This window comes from Ictidomys tridecemlineatus, chromosome 2 (assembly GCF_052094955.1).
Source record: "Ictidomys tridecemlineatus isolate mIctTri1 chromosome 2, mIctTri1.hap1, whole genome shotgun sequence".
NCBI lineage: Eukaryota > Metazoa > Chordata > Mammalia > Rodentia > Sciuridae > Ictidomys > Ictidomys tridecemlineatus.
In genome coordinates, this window is record NC_135478.1 from 89,753,370 (window position 1) to 89,775,421 (window position 22,052).

The 22,052-nt window shown below is 49.9% G+C and overlaps 1 protein-coding gene across 2 annotated transcripts in view; it reads right to left on the reverse strand.

Moving 5' to 3' along the window:
• The window catches only part of Vsig10 (V-set and immunoglobulin domain containing 10), a 32,967-nt gene extending 11,320 nt beyond the window's left edge, over positions 1-21,647 (reverse strand). Inside the window, exons 1-4 of one of the 2 annotated variants that reach the window (XM_078039114.1) lie at positions 21,190-21,643; positions 14,815-15,099; positions 3,785-4,084; positions 1,674-1,934 (exon numbers count right to left, since the gene is read on the reverse strand). In XM_078039114.1, coding sequence (XP_077895240.1) covers positions 1,674-1,934; positions 3,785-4,084; positions 14,815-15,099; positions 21,190-21,268 — 925 coding nt within the window. In that variant the 5' untranslated portion in view covers positions 21,269-21,643. Of the gene's footprint in view, positions 1-1,673; positions 1,935-3,784; positions 4,085-14,814; positions 15,100-21,189 lie in introns of both variants that reach the window. The other variant, XM_078039115.1, reaches the window with a different exon arrangement.
• Positions 21,648-22,052: the final 405 nt, after the last annotated feature.

Genomic DNA, 22,052 nt, shown 5'->3' on the forward strand with positions numbered 1-22,052 from the left:
GCGGTCAGGCTTCTGAATCCCATCTCCCCTCTCTGTGGTTACCCCAGATCTCCTTCAGGGTCATAAAGCCAGCAACAGTGACAAGTCTCAGCAATACTGTCTGTATTTCAGGGCCCCCAAACCAAAATCTCAAAAATGGCTCCCTTATCCTTAAACCATGCCCTGGCGACCCCTCCCTATAGCCACCCCCCCCCCACAGGTCATGTACCTGACTATACTTCTGCCAAGTGAGTATTCATGCCTCTGAAATCTGAGCTGCCCACCCACCCACCCCAAGAGGAGGATGCTGTGGGCGAGGCAGGTGGGGAGGAAGGAGTGGGGGCCCTCAGAGATCCCCAAGACGTGGAAGAAATACTGGGGTCTTCACACCTGGGCTGGCCAAGGCAGCGGCTTATCCCAAGGCGAGCTGGAGTCTTCAATGCATAGATCTCTGCCACTAAAACTGGGCACAAAGACACGCACCTATAGTCCCAGCTACTCAGCAGTTTCAGGAGGACTGCTTGAGACCAGAAGCTGAGCCAACCTGGGAAACCACAGAAAGACCCCATTTCTTAAGAAGTAAAACAGGGCTGGGAGTGTAGCTCACAGGTAGAGTGTTTGCCCTGGGAGAGAGAGGTCGATCTGAGCCTCAGGAACCCCTAAAACATCCCTTTTCCTCGAGGTGACATCAGTGTTACCTTTCAACCACTTACTGGTCCTCTCAGCTGAAATGACTGCACCTCAAGAGACCTCCTTGCTGACCAAGGGAAAGTGGCCCTTCTTACATAGGGCTCTCTGCACATACCATTTTATTTCCATAAGTGTCACTATCTGAGACCTCTCCCACTTGCTTTGCACTTCCTGACTCCCTTTCGTCCCTATCCCTCCCAGGATTTAAACTCTAAGAAGAATGGTTTTGGTTTTAAAACAGGTTCCAGAAATTCTGACACTCTTCCCTTCCAAAAGTGAAGCCTAATAAATCTCTCCACTCCTCTTAAATGCGGGCTTGACTTAGTGCGCTTTTCTCATAAATACACTGTTTCAGAAGGCCTGCCGTGCATCTCCTAGGGCAACCTGGTAAACAAAGAAGCTTTCTGGATCACTGGCTCTGGGAAAAGTGGCCGCCATGTTGGGAGGCACTCAAGCATCCTTGAGGAGAGTCCCACATGGAGAGGATACAACTTGCTAGGCCTGTGAATAAAAAAAAACCTGTAAGTGCATCTGTCCCATGATTTCAGCTCCCTAACCTTCCAGCTTCTAGCTGAGACCTCACCATTATGGAGATGAGATAAACAACCCTATCACTGACCCACAGAAGTCACAAGATGACAAATGGACATTATTGTCTTAAGCCACTAAGTTTGGGGGTAACTTGTTACATAAGAGAGAACTAATGAGCCTTGACTGTCTCCTTCAACTCTCCATCTTCAGCGAGTAGTAACTATGCCTGTATCAGCAGGGGCTCAATAAAATCCGTCTAGTGAAAAACAGCTTCAGCTAGAACCAAGAGTCTTAACCAGGCATCTCTAGAGTTTCGAAGGAAGGAAGCATAAAGTGCAAGGAGAGAAGAAAGGGAAGGAATCCATTCACTCTGACCCACTGGGATTTCTTTCCCAGAACTACTTCCAAAGGATACTCTCAGAAGAAAGGAAGGCGGGTGAAGGCCAGCCCCAGACACAGCAAGCCAGACTCACGGATCTGTACCACACAGCTGGCTCCGGACTCTGGCCCCATTATGTGGCTCCCAATGCACTTGAACTTCTTGCCATCCGACAGCTGGGACAGGTTCAGCAGCTCCATCCCCAGCTCTGACTCCCCCACGATGGCCCCTCCTGGCTCTTCTGTCCACAGGAAGTTAGGGTTAGGGTATCCCCCATCCCAGTGGCAGGTGAGATTCAGTGCCAACGATCCTGACAGCATCTCTGCCGAGCACTGAGGAGCTGACGGAGGGGGCCCTGCAAAACACAAGGGAGCGAGGGCTGAATGGCAGTAGCCGTGGGGCAGGCACTAGGAGCTCCAGAGCCAGGGCCTCAAGAAGCACCAACTCCAGTGAGTCTACCCTGAAATAGCACCAAGCACGAATTGGTGCCTGTATTAAATCTTTGAGGACCTGGGTCTCATTCATCTTTGCATTTCTCTCCAGCCATGTATGGCTATTTAAATGTAAATTAATTATACAAAATTACAATGTGTATTACAATTAACCACAGGTGACAAAGAGCAGAGCCACAAGCAGAGCATGTCCATGATCCCAAAGTTCTCCTGGATGAGCTGGTCCTAGGCACTGGTTGCCTCTGGCCAAGGGAAAATGAAGGACATGGAGTCGCTGGTGGAGATTTATTAATTAATAAATAGAGTCAATATGTATATTTGTTATGCATTATTGTAGATTTTATTATATAAATAAAAAGAAAAAAAAATTGAAGCTGAGCATAATGGTGCCCACTACCCAGGAGGCCAAGGCAGGAGGATCACAAGTTTGAGGCCAGCAGTCCTTGGCAACTTAGCAAAACTGTCTTTAAATTTTAAAAAAAGATAGGATGGGGGATGTAGGTCAGGGGTAAAGCACCCTGGGTTGAATCCTCAGTCAAAAAAAATAAATAAGAGGACCAGGCGTGGTGGTGCGTGCTGTAATCCCTGAGGATCAAAAGGCAGAGGCAGGAGGATTGCGAGTTCAAAGCCAGCCTCAGCAATTTATCAAGGCATTAAGCAACTCAGTGAGACCCTGGGAAATGGCTTGAGTTCAATCTCTGTTACCAACATAAATAAGAAATAAGAAATTTGGATTTTTATATTCTTATATTAATAGACATGTAACATCTACAAGAAAAATTATTGGAAATGTACCAAAATAAAACTTTGAATGATTATTTTCTTCTTTATGCTCACTTGTGATTCCTATAAACTTTATATACTATAAATGTCATTAATAACAGAGAACATGGAGACCTCTAAAAGCTCTGGATAGGGGCCGGGGATGTAGCTCAGTTGACAAAGTGCTTGCCTCGCATGCACAAGGCCCTGGGTTCAATCCCCAGCACCACAAAGATAAAAAATAAAAAGTCCCTCATTTCCTGTCCCGACATTCCCCTTCATTAGCACGGGTTATGAGTGTCCCCAGTATCTCTGCAGTGGTTTGCATCCATGATATTTGTGTATAGGAGTGTTGGGTTGGTGGATCCCCATCTCCAAAATGAAGACTCCCAACTGCTGGTTCCTAACAGGGAGCCTGGGTGCTACTGGGAGGCAGGGGACACTTTAAGAGGTGGCACCTAGTGGGAGGCTTCAGGCCCTTCCCCTTCCTGCTGCCAGGAAATAGAGTCCTCCCACCATGGCTCCCACCATGATGGACTGCACCTCCCCAGGCCCAAAAAACAGGGGCCCATTGGCCATGGATCAACACCTCCAAAAATCAACCTTTCCTCTTCATAAGTTGCTTATCCCAGGAATTCGTCACAGTGATGGGGAGCTGACACAAAACTAGGCGGATGGCTGCAGAACACTGGGAGTGTATTAAGTGCCAATGTGTCGTACATTTTAAAATGCACTGTTAAAAAAGAAGAAAGACTGCCCACAGCTCAGCACTGTCCCCTCTGTGGCTCGCAGGGACTCTCCTGCATCCCTGGTTAGGGGCAAGTATCTAGAAGGGGTGTCTCCCCATGTGACAGCAGCAGCCCCAACGGCGCAGGTGTGTATTGAGGGACCCACAGAGACCATCAGGACCCACCCAGCAGGCGAGGAACGCTGCACAGAGGAAAGGAGGAGGCATGAGATGCTGTCACAGAGGGTGGGGACTCTTACGCACAGTAGACCAGGAGCTCCGTGGTCACCTCTTGCTGTCTCCCGCTGAGCAGGTTCTTGGCCACACAGGTGTAGTTCCCTTGGAGGTTTTGTGACATCAGCAAGAGCGTGAAGCAGTTGACCGTCAGGTTTGTTCCCAAGGACTCCGACCTGACAGGGGTGCTGAAGGACCACTCGACCTCGGGCGGCGGCTGGGAGCCGCTGCTGCAGCTGAAGTCCACCTGGGAGCCCTTGGCAGTGTAGAGGGTGCCGTTGGGGAGGATGCCGGCAGCAGAGATGTTGACCTTGATCTGATAGGGGCCACCTGGGGTGACAGGAGGACAAGGAAGGCAAGCATCACTGAGCATGCGGTTGAGCTCCTGGCGGGCTCTAACAGACACAGAAGTGATCCGCTACTAGTTTCCAGGTGTTTTCCTTGAGTTGGGGTCGTGCTAAATTGGCCTAGGCTGGCTTTGAACTTGCAATCCTCCTGCTCCAGCCTCCTGAGGAGCTGGAATTACGGGTGTGTACCACAGCGCCAAGGAGAAGCCAGTATCTACGGAATATCGACACTATAGCAAATGACACCCTCATTAATCCTGGATGACTGTGAGGGTTATTGGCAGAATAAGCCCTTAGACAAAGAAGAAAAATATAAATTGTATCCCTTTAAAAAAAAAAGCCATAGCACGTGGGAAGGATAGCTGTGCAGAAAAGATTCACACACAAAGCCTGGCTGCTCCCTGCCACACTGTTGGCTGGGCTGGCCTGGCTGTGTTGGGAACCTGGATGTGGGAGGGTCCCAGGGACCCACCCATCCCTGAGCTCAGCTTCCACAGTACAACGGGGCTCTGCTGAACACCTGGTCTCCCTCTGGGACTCTGGGATTTGGGTGCAGTGTAGGCAGACCAGCCCCCACCAAAAATCCCTGGGTCCTGGGGCTCCAGGGAGATCATGTGGTGGGCATCTGACGCATGTCACCGCTACAGGATCAAAGAGTATCCTGCACCACTCTGTTAGGAGACAGGTGGAAGCTCTTGCCTGGTTCTCATGTCACATGCTTCCCCCTCTCCTAATGCCGCTCTGTATTCTTCCACTGTGACAAGTCATTCTACACACTGAGTTCTGTGAGTTCTCCTGGGGGGGGTGGCCTTGGGGGACTCCTTGCACAGTACCACACGGAAAAGAAAGCAACGTTGGTTCCAAGCCTAACTTGAAACCTCACTCACTAGCTGTGTGGCTTTGGGCCAACGACTTGCCCTCTCTCAGCCTCCGTTTCCCCATCGGTAAAAGGGGGTGATGGCGATATCGATGCCACAGCGTTGTGCCTGTTGAGTGAGCGAGCATGGTGGAGGATGCAGAAGAGAGTGGCCTGTGGGGAGCACTGGATAAACTGCCAGGTCTTGTCGGGGTCCCCCTCACGTTTCTGAATCTCTTTCTTTTCCCTGGAAATGCTGCCTGCTGCCGTGCCCGGGGCACTTAAGATGGACCCTTTGATGGAAAGAAGGTCTGCCATCCTGGAGGGTAGCCCCATGGTGGAGCCAATGCCCAGCATGTGGGAGGCCCAGGGTTCCATCCCCGGCATCAAAAGGAAAAAAAGAAGAAGGAGATGGAGGTAGCTCATCTGCAGAGACCTAGAATTATTTGTCAATTAGAAAATTTTTTAAAAGATGGTATCTGTAACAGTTGCTCCGACCAAAATAACATCATGTGCTCCCTCTCCCAGAGACAGTATCTTTTAAAAAGAACATTCCAGAAAGGGCAACTTGCCAAAGGAATAAATCTACGGTTGTAGAATTCTGAGCAGAACTAGGCCAGTGAGAAACTTGTGGGAGGTTTTCCCACAGAGAGAGCCCCTCAGAGCAAGCGCCTACTTTAGCACATCCTGTTTCCCTGAGGCCACTGTGTGACTATAGAAACAGTGGGTCTGCAAGGACAGCACTCTTGACAATATGCTTGTCAGGTTGGGGGCTGGCTGGGCGCAATGGCACACGCCTGTAATCCCAGCCACTTGGGAGACTGAGGCAGGAGGATGGCAAGTTGGAGGCCAGCCTCAGCAACTGACTGAGGCCCTAAGCAGCTCAGCGAGACCCTGTCTCAAAATGAAAATAGGGCTGGGGTGGTGACTCAGTGGTAGAGCACTTGCCTAGCACGCTGTGAGTCACTGGGTTCAATCCAGGGCACCACATAAAAATAAACAAATAAATCAAGGTATTGTGTCCATCTACAACTAAAAAAAGTTTCCAAAGAAAAAGAAAAAAAAAAAGGCTGGGGATGTGGATGGGTGGTAAAGTGCCTCTGGTTTCAATCCTCAGAACCAGACCAAGCAAAACAAAACAGGGGCTGGCTCCAAACGCTGCAGGGGACCTGCTAGAGTCATTCACTTCCCACAGAGGGTCTGGGGACAGGATTGTACTGAGCCAGAGGCGCTCAGGTGCCTCCTCCCCAGTTACTGGTGAGTGGTTAGGGACGTGGCTAGTTGGTTAGGTATGTGGACCAGCAGGTCCCAGGGTGTGCCTGAGGCTGGCAGGCATCCAGATAAGCACAGGGCACCTCTGAGCACAGTGGCCAACGCCTAGGCCAGCAGAGGTAATGAGACTCAGACTCCTCGTTGAGGTCTTCCAAATGGTGGTCTGGGGGCCCCAGTGGCTTAACAATGGATAGTGTGGACCCCCAGAAACCAGCTGGGAGGGACCTTGGACCTGCACATTTCTCAGCAAGAAATGGAGTTGGTTACAGTGAATGAGAAGGATTTAAAAAAAAAAAAATCAAAAAAGAACCCAAAGGGCCTCTGAATCATGGAGTGTTCCCAGAACACGGCTCACCTAAGTAGCCCTTAGGCGAGTCTGCTTTCTTGAAAGAGGCTGACAGCACCCTCTCGATTCCCTGGGGACTTTCCTCTGCCCTCCCTTAATAGGGGGGGCGGGGGTATGGACTAAGGATCCCCTATTCAAAATGCTCGGGACCAGAAATATTTCAGATTTGGGGGTTTTTCCAGAGTTTGGAATATTGGCACAGGCTTGATTGGTGGAGCATCTCTTATCTAAAACTCTGAAACTTTGGGAGTGTCACGTCATGCTCAAAGTTTCAGACTTTTTTTTCTTTTTTGTACCAGAGATTGAACTCAGGGGCACTCAACCACTGAGCCACATCCCCAGCCCTATTTTGTATTTTATTTAGAGACAGGGGCTCACTGAGCTGCTTAACACCTCACTTTTGCTGAGGCTGGCTTTGAACTCACGATCCTCCTGCCTCAGCCTCCCAAACTGCTGGAATTACAAGCGAGTGCCACCAAGCCCAGCAAGTTTCTGATTTTAGAGAATTTTCTATTGCAGATTTTCAGACTAGAGATGCTTAACCCAAACCAACTTCCTTCCCGCCTCCTCTGGCTGCACCTGAAAATCCCTAAACAGCAATCGCCAACCCTTTTTGCTTGCAGAGTCACGGTAACAGTCATTCAGAAAGACGGATAGTTGGGGGAGGAAACGAAAATAAAAAGGCAAATAAATAAAAATCAGGAGTAATTAAGAGGTCCAACATCTCATAATGGCCGTGGTCACCATCAGGGGCAGATCTCAGCTCACTCTCCCGTGGGTGCCTTTGCCTAGTGACTACGAGCTTGTGCTCTGAATTCACACTGACTGGGCAGGAATCTTGCCGACTTAGAGATGGACAATTTGGACAAGCCCATCCCCCTCATTCTCACTTTCCTGTCCTCCCTGTAAAATGAAAAAAAAAAAAAAAAAAAACACTAATATTTCCTTGGATTATTGAAGAGTTTAGTAAGATAACATAAGCTGGTTGACAGCCAGCAATAGATTGATTCTAGAACAGGGTCAGAAAATGATAGCCCCCCCACCCCGCCCCGTTTTCATATGGCCTCTGAGTTAAGAGTACTTTTTACTGATGAACACTTGCAATCAATCGAATGAGAAAACTATTTAAATATTTCAATTAAAAAGTTGGGGACGGGCCAGACACGATAAAGCACACCCAAATCCCAGTGACTTGGGAGGCTGAGGCAGGAGGACGGTGAGGAAGACAGTGAGTTCAAAGCCACCCTCAGCAACTTAGCGAGGCGCTAAGTAACTCAGTGAGACCCTATCTCTATTTCTCTATTTTTTTTTAAAGCATCCGCCCTTAGGTGGTTTTTTTTTTTTTTGAGAGAGAGAGAGAGAGAGGAGAGAGATAATTTTTTTAATATTTATTTTTTAGTTTTCAGCGGACACAACATCTTTATTTGTATGTGGGGCTGAGGATCGAACCCGGGCCGCACGCATGCCAGTCACCCGGGCCGCACGCATGCCAGTCGAGCACTCTCCCGTTTGAGCCACATCCCCAGCCAGAGACCCTATCTCTAAATAAAAAATTTTTTAAAAGGGGTGGGGATGTGGCTCAGTGGTTAAGTGCCCCTGGATTCAATTCCTCGTACAAATAAAACAAAACAAAAAAAAGTTGGGTACTGTTGCTCATGACTGTAATCCCAGCAACTCGGGAGGCTGAAGCAAAAGGATCACAAGTTCAAGACCAGCCTCTGCAATTTGCTGATATCCTGAGCAACTTAGTGAGACCCTATCTAAGTAAAAAATTAAAAGGGCTGAGGATAGGGAGAAATGATAGAGGGTCCCTGAGCTCAATCCCTCATACCACAAAGGGGGGGGGGAGTACTGTTACTGTGTTTTGAGTCTTGTCAACAACAACAACAACAACAAAATCTGTTTTGTCTCTTACATGTACCTTTAATTTTGCCCATGAGGCCTAAAAGTTTTACAGGGTGGTCCTCTACAGAAAAAGCTTGGCGGATGGTCCTCAGGAACCATCTACCGCTGCTTCCTGTCCTCCACTGCCATCCTTGACATGGGGACCCCTTTCTCTTCTTCCCCACCCTGACGACAGGTTGGCCCATCAGGAGTCCCACAGAGGTCAACCTCTGTCTCCCGGGTTCCCTTGGTAACAGCAGAGTCCAGCTATTTACTCTTCAGAACCAGCATTTTTATTTGAAAACAACCTAAGAATATTATGTGTATATGAGTATATAACAAAGAATCCCACTGTTATGTAGAATTATGGTGGACCAATAAAAAAATTAAAAATAAGATAACAAGAATATATCATACAGCCTCTGCTCACCGGGGACGTACCTGTAGATCTACATAGGATAAGATCCTCGGGAAAATTTACAGAGATGATTTTGGTATCACTCTTATAGGCAAAAGTAACAACCCCACTTCCTGTGACTGTCAAGGTCATTTCAAAAGCCCAACTCAGCTCCCTCGTGAGCCCCATCTCTGCTCTAAACCCAAACCAATCAATCCTTTGGGCAAGAATCTCCCCGCCTGCTGGCCGGAAGGACCACTTCTCCTTGGTGGATCCAACATTCCCTTTCCCAAGACCCTAAGCCAGACAATCCCTCTCCGGGAAGATTGTCAGGAAGGTCATTTGGTGGAGCAGACGGGAGCACTTCCTATTCCCCATCCTCCACTAAATCCTTCAGGGGCTCTTACGATTGATAAAAACCAGCTTGAGAAAAGACACAGAAGAGCCGGGCATCCTGAACCACGAAACAATGGCTGGGCTCCCCAAATGGGTCACTATCAAGAAGGAAGCCCAAAGCCTACCAGGGTGTGCGAGATCTCTGCACCCCACTTCATTCCTCCCCACTCTCCACAGGTCAACTGCACTGACCCGAAACCCCCATCAACAAGGAGGCAGGGATAGGTGTAAATCCATGAATCAGAGCCTCAAAATCCTGAGCAGGGTGGGCCAGGGGCTTCTTCGGCACCTTAGGAGCAGAGACCCCCGTCCTGATGCCACACTCTTCAACCCCACCTTTAAATGATCAGGAGGCACCACAGATCCTTTTGTCCCAGGATGACTGCCCAAATCCTATTTCAGATGCCCACTCCGGGAAGGTCAGATGCCCCAGGCCTGTCGAACATCTGACCCCAGAAGCACCAACCCCCGCCCCCTCCACTGACTGATACACTGAGGTCCAGTGGCCAGGAGAGAAACCTGCCAGGCCTCACACACCGGCTTTGTGCCTCTGCCTTTCTCTGTCCTCTCACACGTTCAAGGTCACTGACAGACAATAACTTGACACATCTTGGAATTTTCTCCCTACCTTCCAAGGCCATATTAGAATGTTTCCAAACTTTTGTCCTCAGGAGAAGGAAGATAATGTGACCAAGTTATCAAGTAAGTCACCGCCAAGATGGAAAAATGCGAAGACGGGGCCCTGACTCACCGCCAGCCCTGTTCCAAAGGCCCAGATGCCAACTCGTTGTTGGGATCCTCAGATGCATCCTCCCCCAGGACCCCAAGAACACAGCCAAGTACACACTGGGTGCTAGGGCCTGGGCAAGTTCATCCCAGAACTTGCCCAGGGGGCCGCCATTTGTGATCAGGTTCCATCATGAGGTTGGAGGCCCTCAAGGGACTTTGTCACAAAAACAACAGCCAGTGCAGCCGCCGTTGGAACCCAGGCAGCTAGACCTCGAACAGATGTTCTCAGCTGCTCAGCCAGCCACTGTCCTTCCAGATAGCAGCTGGATCAACCTGAACCCACATTCCAAAATGTCGTATGCAAAAATGAGGGCCAAGCTGCAGTGAGAGATGCCTCCCGTCTGCCAAGGCCTGAGGAGCAGGAAGGGGCTCCGATGCCTGGATGGGGGCTCTGGTGCTTCCCCCCCGCCCCAGCCCATGGAAAGGGAACAGGAGCATGATCACAGGCACCACAGGGCATCTGGGCCCAGTTTTCATAAGCAAGCAGCCCACCAGACAGGAGCCCATGTATTTCCAAAGAAGAAGAAGCTTTTACAAGTCAAAAGGGCAGCAGCAACTTGGCCCCGCAGAGGGCTTCCTTCAGTCAGGGCAAAGTGCCATTAGCATACAGTGACATCTTTTAAAAAATGTTAAGTGTGTTTTCACAGTAATAAAGTCTTGCATTCATCTCTCTGCAGGGCAATAATGAAACCAAGCCATCCCCCAATAAACTTAGCCAATGATTAACAAATTAATGCCAGATCGATTCATTACAGACTGGAGAGAAGGATAACAAGACATTGTCATGCCACCTCACTCCTCTGTGGTCACAAGAGAAGACATTTACTAATGAGACCGGCCTGAAGGACGCAGTCGTTATAGCCAGGCAGGGTGAAGGAAGGCTCTTGCCCAAGGGCTCACCGTGGCCACCACAGGAGCTGGGCCACAACGGTGACAGCTGTTGATAAAGCCACATTCACGCCTGACCTCCAGACGGAGAAACCCCGCTCATGGAGTCCCCCATCCAGGAGCAGCAGCAGAAGCCAGAGGCCACCCCGAGACCCCATCGTCCTTCAGCCCCCAAAAGTCCTGCGTGTCTGCCTTCAGGGAACTTTCACTAAGGTCACTGCCACCACCCTGGTTCAGGGCACCAACATCTCATTCCTCTGAGTGGCTCCCTGTTTTTGTTTGATCAGGTCCTCTTGGGACCACACACTACATTCTCCCTGCGGATGCCAAATGACACGGTGCTCCAGCTTGAAGCTCCAGCTGTTTCTCCCACATCCAGAAAAAAAAACCATCTGACTCCTGACCAAGGGGATTAGGTTCCCAGGGCTGCCTAACCAAAGACCGCAAAGAAACTCCCCAGTTCTGCAGGCTGGGGTCGGAAATCAAGGTGTGGCAGGACCCCACTCCCTCTAGGCTGGAGGAGAGTCCTGTCCTGCTCTTTGCTGACTTCCACTGAGGGCCGTCCATCCTCCGTGCTCCTTTGGGATGCGTAGCTCCTGCCCAGGTCGTTATAGGACAGTCCCTAAGTGTCTCTGTCTACACTGCTTTTCCCCTTCTCATGAGGATGCCAGTCACTGGGTTAAATAGCCCACCCCCCAACAACCTCATCTTAACTTGATTACATCTGCAAAGACCCTATTTTCAAAAGGGTAGCATTCATAGGTACCCGAGGTTAAGACTTCAACCTATCTTTTAGGGGGACCTAATCCAACCTATAACACCAGTCCCACCTGGTCCCACCTGGTTCCACATGGTCTCATGTGGCCTCCCAAGCCCCATCCTGGCATGCTCCTCACCCGTGGATGCACCAGGCTGCACCAGGCTGTACCCAGCCCGTCTCTGGTGCTCGGAATGTTCCCTCCTCTTGTCCTTGCATGGCTGGGTCCCACTTACCAAGCAGCTTCAATGTCACTCCAAAAATGCCTGTGACCCAGAAGTGTTTCAGATTTCAGTTTGATGGATTTTGGAATACTGGCATAGACTTTATCAGTCAGACATTCTTAATCCAAAATCTGGATTGGGATTTTAGATTTTCAGATTAGCAATGGTTAAGCAAAGCCTCCAAAAAGCCCCTACTTTTTTTTTTCCCCGGGCTGCTGGTGATCCAACTCAGGGTCTTCTGCCAGGCAAGGCCTCCACCCCTGAGCCACCTTCCCAGTCGCCCAAAGCTGCTTTCTAACTTCCCCATCCAAGCCTCTCAGTTCTTCTCTGCAAGGCCCCTCCTCTCACACCACCTGCCTCCTGTGTTGGTTTTGTCCTCCTTGGGGCTGCCAGCCGCATGAGGAAGGGACCTTGTTGGCCCAGAGCCTTGAACGGTGCCGGGCATCCAGCTCTCCACAAGAACATGTGGAATAAAGGAATAAATTCTTGGGGCTGGGGATGTGGCTCAAGCGGTAGCGTGCTCGCCTGGCATGCGTGCGGCCCGGGTTCGACCTCAGCACCACATACCAACAAAGATGTTGTGACTGCCGAGAACTAAAAAATAAATATGAAAAAAAAAAAGATAGTAAAAAAAAAAAAGGAATAAATTCTTTATTTTACAGGTAAAGAAACTTGGGTCCAGATCAATAAAGTGATCACATGGACTTTCTATTGAACTAGACAACCTGGACATAGGGCAGAGTGTCCCTGTAAACCAGTGACCAGCAAATGTTCTCTCTAAAGGGCCAGAGAGCAGAGACTTCAGGCCTCGAGGGAGGGCCATGGGATCTGTCACAGCTGCTCAGCTCGGCCCCTGAAGCCACACAGGAAGAGGTGACAGCTAAACGAACGAACGAGGCTCCGTGCCCACAAACCTGACTGACAGACACTCAAATGTGAATTTTGTGTTAATTCTTGTTTTGACTTTTTCTGACCAATTAGAAGTGTAAAAAAATGTCCAGCTCCTTGGGAGGCTAAAATGGGAAGATCTCAAGTTCAAAGCCATCCCGTGCAACTTGGGCCTGTTCTCAAAATTTAAAACCTCAGCTACTTTAACATAAAATAAAATGAAAGCATAAAAAAAAAAAATTCAGAGATTACAGGTCATATAGAAATCCTATGGGCTGTTGCGGGTCAGCAGATGGGGCCCGCAGCTGGAGATGGCAGATTCCTGCTCTAAATTTCTATGTATATATCAGAAGACAGGAAGGACTGTTTGAGGAAAGCGTGGTAAGTCAGGGCACCTGTGCCAAGCCTGGCACTCAGCACCTTAGCCGAGGAGCACTCGCTCCACCTGATGGGGACAGGCAATGTCTTATCCCCAAATAACAAATGCAGAGAACTGAAGCTCAGAGATGTTAAGCTGCTTCCTCCAGGTGACAGAGAACCAATGTGGTGGCTTTAAGATAGGAATTCAGACCATCAATGCTGTGAGCAAGGATGATTTTAATAACAACTTAAAAATAACAGCTAATATGCCAGGAGCCACTTGAAGCACTGAAGTCTGTCTGTACAGCAATTCTATGGGGCAGGGATTCTTTTCAGCCCCTCCTTACAGGTGAGGAAATACAGGTGTGGGTCAGACTGCAAGTGGCAGAGCCCAGATTGAAGTCCAGGCCATCTCAGAAGAACTGAACAGGCACTTCACAGAAGAAGAAATATGATTGGTCAATAAATATATGAAAAAGCATCAACGTCTCTAGCAATTAGAGAAATGCAAATTAAAACTACACTGAGATTCCATCTCATCCTAGTCAGAATGGCAGTTATCAAGAACACAAGTAACAAATACTGGCAAGAATGTGGGGGAAAAGGCACACTCACACACTGCTGGTGGGACTGCAAATTGGTGCAACCACCCTGGAAAGCAGTATGGAGATTCCTCAGAAAACTTGGAATGGAACCACCATTTGACCCAGTTATTTCCTCAGTATATACCCAAAGGACTTAAAATCAGCATACTACAGTGACACAGCCACATCAATATTTATAGCAGCTCAATTCACAATGGCTAAGCTATGGGACCACCTAGGTGCCCTTCAATAGATAAATAAATAAAGTAAATGTGGTGTATATACACCATGGAATATTACTCAACCATAAAGGATGATATTATGGCAATTGCTGGTAAGTGGCTGGAACTGGAGTCTATGTTGCTAAGTGAAATAAACCAATTCCGAAAAAAAAAAAAAACAAAGGCTGTATGTTCTTTTGATATGCAGATGCTAACACACAATGAGGAGGGGTGGGAAGAACAGAAGTTTATTGGTTTAGACAAAGGGGAGTGAGGGAAGGGAGGGGGAATGGGAACAGGAAAAACAGTAGAATAAATGGGCAGAACCTTCCTATGCTTATATATGAATACACAACCAGCGTCCACATCAGGTGATACCCCACATCAGGTCCAACCACAAGAATGGGAAGTTACACTCCATGTATGTATGATATGTAAAAATATCCTCTATTGTCATGTACATCTAAAAAGAATTTAAAGAAGAAGAAAGAAAGAAAGTCAGCCAGGCACAGTGGTGCATGCCTGTAATCCCAGCAGCTCAGGAGGCTGAGGCAGGAGGATGGTGAGTTCAAAGCCAGCCTCAGCAAAAGTGAGGCCCTAAGCAACTCAGTGAGCCCCTGTCTCAAAATAAAATACAAAATAGGGCTGGGGGTGGGGCTCAGTGGTGGAGTGCCCCTGAGGTCAATCCCTGGTACCAGGAAAAAAAAAAAAAAAGAAGGAAAAGAAAAAGAAATAAATCCAGCCACTGTATACCAAAGCCTATAGTGTTGGCCAGGCCTCCTCCTATCCAAGGCCTCAGGTGCCTCGCCACTGCCGCCCTGCAGGCCCCCCACCCCACAGGCCCCACTTACTGGCCACCTTCAGCTGCACGGGGAACCACCTTGTCTCATTGAGGGTCTCCTCCTGGCAAGTGTAGCTGCCCTCGTCCTGCAGGCTCAGCGCCTCGATGTGCAGGGAACTGCTGCTCACTAGAGAGAAGCGAGGCTGGCTGGGCAGGAGGCTGGAATTGGAGGAGAGAAGGAAGACGGGCTCCGAGTCGTTCCGGTACCAGGTCACCAGGCCCCTGGGTCCCGAGAAGTTGCTGCAGTGCAGAGTAACGTTCTCGTGAACTTCACCAACGACAACAGCTTCCAGTGCTGCGACAAGGAAAGTGCAGGCCATCAGCATCTTCTGGATCTCTGAACAACCTCCTTTTGTTTGGTCCCGGGGATTGAACTCAGGGGCACTAGACCACTGAGCCACGTCCCCAGCCCTATTTTGTATTTTATTTAGAGACAGGGTCTCACTGAGTTGCTCAGCACCTCGCCGTTGCTGAGGCTGGCTTTGAACTCGATCCTCCTGCCTCAGCCTCCCGAGCTGCTGGGATTATAGGCTGAATAATTCCCCCCTCCCTTTTTTTTTCTTTTTAAAGAGAGAACGAGAGAGGGAGAAAGGGAGAGAGAGAATTTTAATATTTATTTTTTAGTTTTTGGTGGACACAACATCCTTGTTTGTATGTGGTGCTGAGGATCGAACCCGGGGCCACACGCATGCCAGGCGAGCGCGCTACCGCTTGAGCCACATCCCCAGCCCCAACAATCCCCTTTTTTTTGTACAGTCCCTGATCATTAAGGGGTTTTAGAAAATCACAAGTGGGTTTTTTTGTTTGTTTGTTTGGTACTGGGCATTGAACCAAGCAATGGGTGCTTAACCACTGAGACTGGCTTTGAACTCGTAATCCTCCACATCTTCCACATCCCCAGCCCTTTTTATTTTTTATTTTGAGACAGGTTTTCACTCAGTTGCTGCCTCACTAAACTGCTGAGGCTGGCTTTGAATTTTCGATCCTCCTGCCTCGGCCTCCAGAGTTGTTAGGATTGCAGGCATCCGTCACCACACCTGTCTATGTGTGGGTTTTTATGGTGCCATAATACACAGAGCCCAGATTGTGTCAGGATTCATGGCCAGTCACTGACATTAATAAACTTGGGGTTCACAAACACAGCCCCACTTCCCACCTGCCCTTCACTGTGACATTGAACTCTTGCCCTGGGCTCAGTCATGTGACTTGTTTGGGCTAGTGGGACATTAGCAGATGTGACACAGCAGAGGCTTAAAAAGTGCTTATGTAGGGCTGGGGTTGTGGCTCATCGGCGAAGCGCTTGTTTCACACGTGGGAAGGCAAGGCACTGGGTTCAATCCTCAGCACCACATAGAAATGAATGAACAAAATAAAGATATTGTGTCCATGTATAACTGAAAAAATATTTTTTTTTAAAAAGTGCTTATGTACCATCATTGGAGAAGCGAAAGTCAAAACCACAGTGAGGAGCCACCTCACACCCATCCTGATGGCCACTTTTTATTTAAAAAAAGAAAAAAATACATGCATCCAGGCAAGGAGGCGCAGGCCTGTAATCCTGGCAACCTGGGAGGCTGGGGGAGGAGGAATTGCAAGTTCAAGATCAGCCTCGGCCATGAGCAAGATCTTGTCTGGAAAAAATTAAAAGGACTGGAGATGAAACCTAGTGGTAAAGCACCCCTGAATTCAACCCCCATACCAAAAAAAGTAATAAATAAAAAAATAAATCGAAACAAATATAATGAATTTCAAATAATTTCAGATTTAAAAAAAAAATGTGTTCAACATGGAAAATTCAGAACCCTTGCACACTCTTGGTTGGGAGCATAAAATAGTCCAGATGCTGTGGAAAACAGTACGGTGGCTTCTTAAAAAATAAAAACTGAGACACCAATTCCACCTCTGGATATGTACCCCAAATAATTGAAAACAGGATCTCAAAAAGATTTTTGTTCACAGCAGCATAATAGCTAAAAGGTGAGACCCACATGGTGTCCATCAACAGGTGAATGGATAAACAAAATGTGCAATGTTATAGTGGAATACTACTCAGCCTGGAGAAGGAAGCTGGCCTACCACAGTGTGGATGAACCTTAGGAAGAGTATGCTAGGTGAAAGAAGCCAGGTCCACAAAAGATCCCCGTGGCTCCACTCACACAGTGAGTTAGTCAGAATCATGCCGACAGAAATGGCAAAAATCGCCAGAGGCTGGGCTGGGGGTGACGATGGGGAGCCCTTGCTTCCCAGGTACAGAGTTAGTAACCGAAGGCCAGGGATGTGGCTCAGCGGTAGAGTGCTGCTAGCCTGTGTGTGGCCCTGGGCTTGACCTCCAAAACCAGAAGGAAAACATGTTCTGCAGATGGACAGTGGTGATGGCTGAACGTTATGAAGGAACTTAAGACCACAGGACAAGGACACATCCCACCAGGATGCAGAGGGAGGATGACCTTCGTGGTACAGACCCGTCTTCTGGATCCTTCCAGCGGAGGCCATTCTAGATTGGCTTTCAGCCAGGCAAGATCAGCAGAGCCGCCTATCCAACCGTCATTTCCTGGTGCTTTGTTACGCAGCATTACTGTGGCAATAAATAACTGATACAGAACCCACGTGGTTTCATTTGCCCAGAAATCTGTACAGGATGGGTTGGGTTTTGTTCCTGCTACTCTGCTACTTGCTTTCTCCATCTCAGGTCCAAATAATCCTGTGGATAAAGCTCTCTGGGAAGCACCCTGCAAGAATGGGCTGAGAGCCAGTGGCTCACACCTGTAATCCCAGCAGTTTGGAAGGCTGAGGCAGGAGGATCACAAGTTCAAGGTCAGCCTCAGCAAACTGTTGAGGCCCTAAGCAATTTAGCCAGACCCTATCTCAAAAAATAAAATATTTTAAAAAGGGTTGGGGATGTAGCCCAGTGGTTAAGTGCCCCCGAGTTCAATCCCTAGTACCAAAAAAAAAAAAAAGGAGCTCACAGACTAGTGGGGAAAACAGAAAATAAACTGGCAGTTATGATACAGTATGATGAACATGAAGATAAGAGCTCCAAAGTCCTCCAGGGTGTATGTCAGGAAAGGCTCCCTCCAGGAGACAAACTGAGATCTGACGGACAAGAGGCATCAGCCAGGTAGAGGTGAGGAAGGGGTTCCCAGGTGGAGGGAACAGCATGTGCAAACGCTGGACCAGGAGCAGCAGCCTCCCCTTGGCCCCCAAAGACACCTACATCAGAAACCAGGCAGCACTGTTAACAAAGCCCCAGGTGATCCTGATGCCCTTCAAGGAGGACTGGTGCTCAGGGCCACTGATCTGGCCTTAAACTGTCACTACATCGCAAGAAACAAAAGCAGCCCACTGTGCTAATCTGCCAGCCCCTTTCACAGTCCACAGCCAAATCCAGGGAGCCCCAGGGACAAGAGAAGGAACAGAACCTGCAGGCTGCTCAGTTCCGGGCTGCAATTCATGAGTGGGGCTAGCCGCAGAGCCTGGTGAATATACTGAAAACACAGAACTGGACACTTCAAACGGTGGGTTTTATGAAACAGAAATTACTTCTATAAAAGCTGCTATAAAACAAACCACCACCTGCCTCTGGGAACCCTGCCCACTTATGAAAGAAAAGAGTAAGCTACATTGTGTTTGGCCTCTTGTCTAATCAGAAGGGCCTCCCTGTGGAATACCTCACTCCACCTAGAGTCACAGGAAGTCCTGATTCGGACATCACTCCCCAAAGACAGGATGGGGAGGAAAAAAACTAACGAAGCCACTTGCTGAAAGGCAGAGAATGTCACCTAGGTGAGATTCCCAACAGCAGATGAGGGTTCAAGCCCCAGCACCTCAAAAAAAAAAGAAAGAAAAGAAAAAAGAAAAAGAAAAAGAAAGAAAAGAAAAAGAAAGAAAGAGAGGATTATTGTTTTCAAGCCATTAGGATGATAGCCCTAGTTCACAGGTGGCAGTCCCCAGGAGGAGGGGAAGACGAACTGTGGGAGTCACAGACACAGCGTGGGGTCCTGGCCTTCAGACCTGCCCCTTCCTCCACTCCCTGGCAAAGGAGTAAAGGAGCCGTGGCTTGGAAAAGCCCTGGTGAAACGTGAATCTTGGAACTTGAGCTAACTTGGTCTTCTCCTCCAGGGAACAGAAGGACCCGGGAACAAAGGAAGCCATTGGAAGCCGAGTTCCTTCCCGGGCTCTGCCCACTCCATTCCTAACTATCCTGACTGCTGAAGCTGGCGGTAACCTTGGAGGTCAACTAGTCCTGACTCAGTGGAGAACTGTCCATCGTGAGTTAGTGATGCCGGGAAATGGTGGTCTTGAAGAGGGGCTAGTTCACACCTCATGAGCCCATGCACTCTCATGGTACTGTGAGAAAACGTAATCAATTTTCTTAAATTCCCACCCATGCAAATCACTGGGAGATGTGGGACAGGCACACAGGTCTTAAGGGTGCCAGGTTCTCTGAGTCCCAGGAATTTACCTTGGTCACCTGAACTAAGCAGGTGAGAAAACACAGTAACAGTATGTGCCGCTTGAAACCATTCACACCATGTCCAGAGGGGCCCCTGTTGCACCCCAACCTGCATCAGAACATGGAACAAAGGAATCTGGACAGGATCTAAAGCACCCCTGAAGAGATAAAACTCTCTTGATGCACCCCCATACCTATCATTGTAGAATTGGAGTCATGCCCAAACAGTTGTCTTTTCCAAGCAACTGTTCCCAAGAATGACATGGGATACACTATCCAGGTGACAAACGGAAGAAGCAATCAATGTTATGGGGAGCTGAGTGTCAGGAGAAAGACAACTTTTTTCCCAAGAGGAATCCCAACTGGAAAAACAATAAAACATACACCGTGCCCAGGAAGCCCCCTGGTACTACATGGGTATCACAATAATTGGGAGTGGCTGTGGAAGGGGATCCTCCTGGGCAGCAGTGGTCACCTGGAAAGCTCATTCATTCCAGCCTAATTTCAGCCCCAAGCCCCAGGCAGTCAAGATCCAGAAAACACTGCAGACAGCCAGGAGCAGGGAACACTACACCATCACCTCTAACTTCTGTCCCTCCTAAGTGACCACCAAATGCCTAGAGGGACTAGCAGGTAATGTCCCCAACTGAAGTGGGCCAGAAATAAGTTACTACAACAGGTAAAGGTGAAACAAATTTGGGGTCACATGCACTAGAAAAAAGATGAACACTGCTCAGTTCCAAGGGAAGACAGGCCCTTTGCTGTCTTCCAGATAAACTGGAAATGTAGATTATGGGAAATATTGTTTTTATGATTGCTAAAAACAAAATGAACTAAAAAATTGACAAGAATCTAACAATTAAGAACTTGGCACACACCTGTAATCCCTGTGGCTCAGGACACTGAGGAAGGAGGATCATGAGTTCAAAGCCAGCCTCAGCAACAGCAAGGCACTTAGCAACTCAGTGAGACCCTATCTCTAATAACATATTAAAAAGCGCTGGAGATATGGCTCAGTAGTCCAGCGCCCCTGAGTTCAATCCCAGGTTCCAAAAAAAAAAAAAAAAAGAACTTTTGGCACTTGCTGCTAGGAAGCTCAGGTGCAATATAAAACTGCCTCCAGGAACCTGCAAGAGGAGACCAACTGTGTAGGCTGGGCCCCTGGAACAGAGAGTTAGCACTCCACAAGCATCTTGGCAAAGCACACTGCCCCCTGGCTCCACGTCCTTTCCCTCCACCCATCTCCTCTTCGCTTGTAACATTTGGGACACACAGAAGATATGCATTGGCTGCTGCATTAATTTTTTCAGTCTTTTTACATTCTACACATGTTTGCAAGCAACGCTCTACTCTGTTTTTGTAACAAAACAGAGTGTAGATGCAACAGTTGAGACCTTGTTTGTTTTTCAGTCAGACCTCATCTAAGGGGAAATTTTCAGTAAGTCTGAAATCATTTCAAAATAAAAAGTGTGAGTTTAGGGAAAAGAGTGAGGAAGGCAGGCACGGCTTCCTCCGCCCTAGTGGGCACAGGTAGGCTTGCAAGGGCGTGTGGGGAAATCCACAGGTTACAGGTGTAAGGCCAGAGCAACCTTGGGGACAGGGAGGACAGGAAACCGGGAGCCTGCGGCGCGCGCCCGGGTACAGCAGGTAAAACCAGAACGCGAACGGACACCCTACGCTCGAGGAAATCCGTGAATAAGCCGCTTCCCCGTCTACACGCGCCCTCCCTTCCCCGTGCCCCTCGGCAGGCCGGCTGCCCACCCGGGAGCCCGGGGAAGTCTCGCCCTCCTTCCTGCAAAGAGCCCAGCCAAGAGCAGGAAACCCGAGACCCTCCCGGGCGGCCCGGCGGGGTCGCCGCGAGCTGGGTCCCCGCCGCTCCCCCTCGGCTGCCGGGGAGAAGTCAACTTTTCCCTTCCGATCGCGGCCCCTCACCTGCGGTGACCCAGCGGGCCAGCAGCGCCCCGAGGCAGAGGAGGACGCGGGGCTCGCGCGCCCGGCCGCCCGCGGCCATCTCGCCCCAGATCCGAGATCAGGAAACGCAGGCTCCGGCCGGTGCGCGCCCAGGGCCCCGGCCCCGGGTGCCGAGCGCTCGTCCCGCGTCCCCCGGCGGCGGCCCCCGAGGATGCCCGGGGAGCGCGGCGGCGGCGGGAGGAGGAGGCGCCCCCGCCCTGCCCGCAGCGCGCTCGGCGGGCGGAAAACAGCGGCGGCGCGGGTGCCTCCCGCCTCCCATCCAGGCGGGAGCCCGACTTCCTCCACCTTGGCCAGGAGGAGGGCTTTATGCAAAGGGCGCGCCGGGCCGTCCGCGGGCAGGGCCGGGGGAGGAACGCGAAGCTGGGCCCTCCCCGAGTCCACTCGGGCCGGGACAGCGCGCCGTCTGGAGTGGCGGGGACACTGGGCCGGACGAGCCCTGCAGCTGCCGCAGGACGCACCCCGCCCGGAGCAGCGCGGCGAGCCGGCGGCCAGGCTGCGGGATGCGGGGCGCCCGGGCCGTGCCCGCCCAGCTGCTCCGGGGCTGTCATCTGTGTCCCCGGGCCCAAGGCGGGAGCCGGCGCCGCCATCGCTGCGGATTGCGACCCTTTGCAGGACCGAGCGGGACCTTCGGGCCAGAAGCAGCCGCGGGACGCCGGTTCTGGTCTCAAGTAGCTAAGACCGCAGTGAGACCCGGGGCCCAGGAGTCGCCCGACTTTTTTTTTTTTTTTTTAAGAGTTTTATTATTTATTTTCTCCCTGGTTCAGTTTTCCCACCGCACCCAGGTAGATTCCCCGGGAGCTGCGTGGCCGGACCACACTCCCTCC